Below are 6,905 nucleotides of genomic sequence, written 5' to 3'. Positions count from 1 at the left end.
AGAGAAGCAGAAACCATAAGTTCTCGGCCACAGTGTGGCAGGCAAAGGGGACAGCAGATGTGAAGGACTTGAGGCCTTGGTGGCAATGTTATCAAGAAAGAACTCAACAAGAAAACCTACAAGAGGCTCAGGATGAAGATCTTGAAGTCAACAGGAGTCAAGGTCACTTAAAGACTCCTAGAACTTGGGAATTAGAGCTTTGGCTGGTATGATTGTAAGGGAAATTTAGGAATGAATAAAAAAATACTGAAAGAAGTATGTTGCTGGGTGATAATTAAGGGATAGTTGCTTAGCCTCTTTTTCTTTGAAATAGATTCCAGACAGTAGAGGCAGTCTTAGATGGTAGAGGCCCTGTGCCAGCCCCCGTATGTCTCTTGCAGGCTCTGCTTAAATCACTTCTCCATACATTTGGCTACACTTTTCCACAATAAAATGGCACTAGTGAAGACCAGTATGTAGACATTTGCTTTTTAGCAATATTTTTAATGTTCCACTTTAATACTAAGAAATGTCTTTTGGGGGGCTGGGGTCATAGCTCAGGGGTAGAGAGCTTGCCTCAGGTGTGTGAGGCACTGAGCTTGATTCTCAGCACCACGTATAAATGAAGGAATTTAAAACATGATTGGGTTTAAATGTCATTGAGCTCAAACTATAGTTTTGTTTGATTGTCTTCAGTTTTCACTTATTAATATATTATGATATATTAGTTTTTCATAGTCTCCCTTTGACATTTGGATTATTTATATTTGTTCTGTAATAAAAATGATACTTTGGGCTGGAGTTGTGGCTCAGAGGTAAAGCACTCACCTAGCATGCATGAAGCACTGGATTTGATCCTCATTACCACATTAAATAAAATAAAATAAAGGTATTGTGTCCACCAACAACTAGAAAATAAATATTTATTTTTTTAAAAAATGGTATTTTGCCCTGGGGCTGGGGAGTAGCTTGGTGATAGAGCACTTGCCTAGCAAGCTCAAGGCCTATTCCGGGGGGTGCAGGGGAGTACCTCCTTCACGTCCTTAGAAGTCAGTCTTTGAACTGCTTGTGTGCATTTTCTTTAAGTAGAATTTGTGGGTCAGCAGAATGTTGATGGTCTATGCTGTTTTGCCAGTTGCCTTTAGAGGGTTTGTGTCACCATTCACTCACCAGCATGTACACTGTGCCTGTGTCCCCAGATCCTCTCCTCCGCTCAGTCTTGTCATTTTTGTAATGTCTGCCAATTTGATAGGTTAAAAATGGTAACTTAATTTACATTTTTTTTATAATGTCTTTGTTGAGTTAGGGGATCTGACACAGTCCCCTTTTTAAAATTTGTAATGAATTCTGGAATTTCTCAGGCTGAAGTGTTTGCCTTTGATTTATATAATCAAGTTTGATTTTTGTTCCATTTTAATAGGTACAGGGATGTTGATAAATGGTAAATGAACAATGAGTACATGAAGGATTAACTGTGTTTTTCTCTACTTTAGTACGTCTTGAAAATGTGCATAGCCAGGCACATTGATGCATGCCTATAATCCCAGCATCTTGGGAGGCTGAGACCCAAGCTTGAGGCCAGCCTCAACAATTTAGCCCTAAGCAATTTAGGCCCTGTCTCCAAATAAAAAATTCGAAGGGCAAGGAATGTGGCTCAGTGGTAAAGTGTCCCTGGGTTCAATCCCCAGGCGCGCCACACACACACACACACCAAAGAAGTCAAAGAATCCAGGCATGGTGGTACATACCTGTAATCCCAGTGGCTCAGGAGGCTGGGACAGAAGGATCGCAAGTTCAAAGCCAGCCTCAGCAAAAGTGAGACACTAAGCAAATCAGTGAGACCCTGTCTCTAAATAAATACAAAATTGAGCAGGGGATGTGGCTCAGTGGTCAAGTACCCCTGAGTTCAATCCCTGGTACCCACCCCCCCAAAAAAAAAGTAAAAGAAAATGTGCCTGAAACAAAAATATATAAAATAATAGGCACGTTTAATAGGTGCATGTCCTTCAATAAAATTTATCCCAATTTTCCACTTGGGGTGTGCATTTGAAGTGCTGTGGAATTTCTAATTTTAAATTTCTAATTTAAAATTGGGGGTATGGGCTAGGGATGTGGCTCAAGTGGTAGCACGCTCGCCTGGCATGTGTGCGGCCCCGGTTCGATCCTCAGCACCACATACAAAACAAAGATGTTGTGTCCGCCAAATACTAAAAAATAAATATTAAAATTCTCCCTCTCTCTACCTCTCTCTCACTCTTTAAAAAAAAAAATAAATATATAAAATTGGGGGTATGATAATTCAGTTTTTGGTCATTGATGATTAGCTAACCATCTGAATGATGCCTGTTTCTCTAGCCCATTCCTTAAATACTCTCTTATTGCCAGACCTTTATTGTGAAACTTTTGTCTTTAAGACCAGCTCATAGGGCTGGGGTTGTGGCTTAGTGGTAGAGCACTCATCTGGCATGTGCAAGACCCTGGGTTCCATCCTCAGCATACATAAATAAAATAAAGGTATTGTTTTCAACTACTTCTAAAAAATAAATACTAAAAAAAAAAAAAGACCAGCTCATAATCTCTCTCTTGCTTACATGCAAAATATAGGCAAGATTTTACCACATCTCTGATTCTGCAGATCTATCCCTCCATGTTATTGTTGTGGCAGTAACTGCATTTGGAAAGATGAGAAAGGACGTGTTCCTTAATCTTTTTGTTTTTCTTCTTTAGATGTTGAGCATACTGGAGCCACCAGTGAGTTCTATGACAAGTTCACGATTCGCTATCACATTAGCACCATTTTTAAAAGCCTTTGGCAAAACATAGCTCACCATGGCACCTTTATGGAGGAGTTCAAGTGAGTATTGGGCCCCTGATGTCACAGCTTGATCTCTTGCAAATCACAGGGCTGCAGCTGAAAAGCTTTCACAGCTGGGTTGCTGTTGGCTGCTGGTTTCAGCCTCATTTTATCCCAGGTGCTATTCAATGTGGGCAGGGTTATCTACCTGTCTGCACTTACAAGGTAATGCTGAGTTCTGGATTTGTCAACATCTTTTGGGAGCAGTTTACATAAAGAAAGAGTCTATAAATTTGTATGTGTTCAGTGTTTTTTGATATTTCTCTGATTACAGAACATACTGAAGGTAGAATGAAGAAAGATCATACTGTGTTCTTGAACATGATGTCAAGCTTTGGAGTTAGAAATGTTAGGAAGGCTTTAGATTTAGAAGCAGAGTAGGGATGTCATTAGAGGTGTCATTCTCAGTAGTAAGGCCCTAAACCTTGGTTAAGGACTTTTCCCCAAGTGTGGTGGTACACATGTAATCCCAGTGACTCAGGAGTCTGTAGCAGGAAGATTACATGTTTGAGGCCAGCCTCAGCCAAGAACTTAGTAAGACCCTAAGCAACTTAGCTAGACCCTGTCTCAAAATAAAAAGGGGGGCTAGGGTTATGGCTCAGAGGTAGAACACTCTCGCATATGTGAGACCCTGGGTTCAATCCTCAGCACCACATAAAAATAAATAAAATAAAGATTGTGTCCATCTACAACTAAAAAATAAATAAATTAAAAAGGACTGGGGATTTGGCTCAGTGGTAAAATGTTCTTGGGTTCAGTTTCTCTGGTACGAAAAAAATGGTGGGGGGTTCCTGAATTGCTTAAATCCAGGCAGCAGAAGTTCCATCTAAATTATCTGTCAGTGCTTTAAAAAGATAAGTGAAGGGTGCTGCATCTGTGGCTCAGTGGTAGAGTGCTTACCTAGCACATGTGAGGCACTGGATTTGATCCTCCGCATCATATAAAAACAAACAAACAAACAAATAAATAAAGTATTGTGACCATCTATAACTAAAAAAAGAAAAAGAAGATAGGTGAAGATGTTGAACTGCTGAGCTTCAAAAGAAAATGTATCCCACCTAGTTGGATCTTCTGTAACCCTTGTTTTAAATCTTTGATCAAGTGTAGATACCCCTTGTTACCTGAGTCAGTAGTGCATGTATTACCAGCTGAGTAACCATTAGTTGGGTAACTTTCCAGAAGAGATGAAGTGAATTCATTATTTCCATGAACTGCTCTTGTAGTCAGTTATATTCCAACAAAAGCCTGGTGTGAGCTTAAAGAGGAGGCGGCTCCTGGCTTAATCAGCATGGTGCTCACTGGGAGTACGTGCTCTAGACTCACCACAGTCCTGAGATGGGGCCTCCCATCCACTGATTCGCACAGTTGTAGGCCCTGAAGTGAAGCTTCTGTTTTCTTTGCTAATCTGGCAGTTGCCATCTTAACAGGCAGGCCAGCTATTTCATTGACCAACTAGTTCCTCTCCTTGTTGGAACATGGTCTGCAGAACAGTCCTTTGCCTGGAAGCTTCAGGTTCTGTAAAGCAAGTGTCTTGCCATAACAGTATCACAAGGTCCGACTTTTCTTTAAATGTTTTTTTTGTGACGAAGAATGACTTTGTCAGTTCTCTTGTCTGCTCTGTACAGGTGATTATTTGTGCTTTCCTTATACTATGGTGAGTATGAGCACATTTCCATTTCTGGTCTGAAAGAGTGTCTTCTCTACTTAAAGACACTGAGCACATGAGCCAGGGCAAGCTGGTAAACCTGCTCTCTAGAGGGAGATGGCAGCATTTGCTGGTGTGAATGTGTCCTCTGTTGTTGAATTTAAGATGCCAAGGGAAGCAGCTCACAAAATTCATCAGTTGGCTCTCAAAAAGTGGCTCCAGGATGCCACTAAAATGAGCTTATCAGGATTAATTAAAAAGTATAATGGAATCTAAAAAGAGAGGCTTGGTAGTACTTGGACTTCACTGTCCTTGAGCTGTGCCCATGCCGCAGTCTCACAGGTGGCGAGCTCAGCACTCGGTGGAGGGAGGGGCACAGCTCTGGAACCTGCTGGACTTAATGAGCATGCCCCTTCTCATTCCTTTTCAGTTCTGGGAAGCAGTTTGTTCGCTATATAAACATGCTGATAAACGACACGACATTCTTGCTGGATGAAAGTCTGGAGTCCCTGAAGCGGATCCACGAGGTGCAAGAAGAGATGAAAAACAAAGAACAGTGGGCCCAGTTGCCGCGGGTGAGGACACAGTCCTGGGCCCTTAGAGGCTGCAGTCCGCCTTGGACACAGAGGTGCTCTGCTTAGGTGGCCTCTCGGGCTGTCAGGTGACCCTAGGTCTCACTGCCAGGATTTTCCTTTCTGTGGGTTCCATGAAATTGTACCCTAAGAGAAAACTAAAAAATGTTGAGAAGCTTTTCACAGTGCATCTTCAAAACCTTCTCTGCCTTCTTAATTTTGAAGCACTTCTTAGAGACAAGCTTTTATTGGCAGTATATTAAGATTTATGAAAGTGACTAGGAAATGAATCTCTAGATTTCTGTCTCTGGACAAGAATTCAATTTGTTCATATGGTCTTCTCCAGACAACTAAATCACTCAGGTTTCTTGTGGGGGTTTTCTTTGAATCAATCTTAGTTTTTATATTTAGTTATTAATAGAAAGAATACTTGTTTGCCAAGTTTCACACTGTGCTGGTAACAGTACACTGTCCCCTCCTGATATGATTGCGGCCATTTCAGTGGTTCCTGGGTCAGTTACTGGGCCCTTGACAGCTGCTGGTGACTTCAGACATGGGTTAGTTCCAAATAACTGCTTTATAAAGGGTCCTCCTGCCACACGGTGGGTACTGCTTCCTGTCTGCTTAAAACAACGGATACTATTGATTTTTCTGTTTAGTGGACGAAAGGGGACACAAATAGTCCCTAATAATCACCATTTCAGAAATCATTTTCTTTGACTTTGAAGTTAGGTGCTACCTCCCACCTCCCTGGCTGCTCCTGCTCATCTCTGCAGCCTCTGAGTGAGGTCACTCCCACTCTCAGCCTCAGGCTTCTCCTCTGCCTCCACTCTCGCTGCTGGGTTAGCATTTCTCAGGGAGGGTTTTGGTTAGAATTTTAAGCAGAGTGGAGTTTGTTACTTTTGTGAATTTTTTTGTGGTGAGAGACTGTCCTTTACACTACAGAACATTTACCATGTTTGGTTCCTGTCCATTTAGCATCGGTGATGTACACTCCTACCCCCAGTCGTCATAGCCAGTACCCCCACATGTAACTTGATGCCCCAATTGAAAAACCACTGCCAGTTGATCTCATCTATTCCAGGGTGTTGAATAAAAACTCCAAAATATAGCTCCTCAGCTCAGGTCTCTCCTGACTCTGGGCTGTGCAGCCAGGGTTGGCTTCCCTTATGAGCAGGTGGCCTAATACATACCTCAAACCTAACTTCTCCCTGACCGAACTTCAGTGTCCTGTAAATCTCAATTAAGTCTGCCCAACCTTAACAGCTGGGAGTTTCCCTCTGCTAGTTGCTCAGGCTCGACACTTCAGCACTGTCTTCGATTCTTCCACCCCCCCTCTCAGAAGATTCTTCTAGGCACTATCTTAAACTATCTCATGGACTGGGGCTATAGGTCAGTGGAAGAGCCTGTGCCCAGCATCTGAGAGGCAAGAGTTCCTTTCCTTACACCATTAAAAACACACATGGGGGGTCGTGGCTCAGTGGTAGAGCACTTGCCTAGCATGTGTGAGACATTGGGTTCAATTCTTAGCACCACATATAAATAAGCAAATAAAATAAAGGTCCATCAACATCTACAAAAAATTAAAAAATAATTATTTGGCATAAACTGTAATAAACAGATATGCTTCAAACACACACACACACACACACACACACAGGAGATGGAGGCACTGGGTTTGTGGCTCAGTGTTAGAGGCCTTGCCTAGTACGTGTGGGGCACTGAGTTCGATCCTGAGCACCCCATAAAATTAAATAAATAAAATAAAGGTATTGTGTCCATCTTCAACTAAAAAAAAAAAGATTTTTAAAAAGAAACACACAAAATAAAAAAAAAAATTAAAAAAAAAAAAAAA

At 41.7% G+C, this 6,905-nt stretch overlaps 1 protein-coding gene across 5 annotated transcripts in view; it reads left to right on the top strand.

The window, feature by feature from the left end:
• Ube4b (ubiquitination factor E4B) overlaps positions 1 to 6,905 on the top strand; it is a 113,218-nt gene that overhangs the window by 93,846 nt on the left and 12,467 nt on the right. For 4 of the 5 annotated variants that reach the window (XM_015501417.2, XM_015501418.2, XM_048783635.1 and 1 more), the window contains 2 exons: positions 2,707 to 2,833; positions 4,909 to 5,053. In XM_015501417.2, coding sequence (XP_015356903.1) covers positions 2,707 to 2,833; positions 4,909 to 5,053 — 272 coding nt within the window. Of the gene's footprint in view, positions 1 to 2,706; positions 2,834 to 3,009; positions 3,020 to 4,908; positions 5,054 to 6,447; positions 6,459 to 6,905 lie in introns of all 5 variants that reach the window. The other variant, XM_048783637.1, reaches the window with a different exon arrangement.

The sequence above is a fragment of the Marmota marmota genome, unplaced genomic scaffold, assembly GCF_001458135.2.
Source record: "Marmota marmota marmota unplaced genomic scaffold, marMar, whole genome shotgun sequence".
In the NCBI taxonomy this organism is placed as follows: Eukaryota; Metazoa; Chordata; class Mammalia; order Rodentia; family Sciuridae; genus Marmota; species Marmota marmota.
Note: the sequence above shows the minus strand (reverse complement) of the source record. Positions and strands in the feature narration are given on the sequence as shown.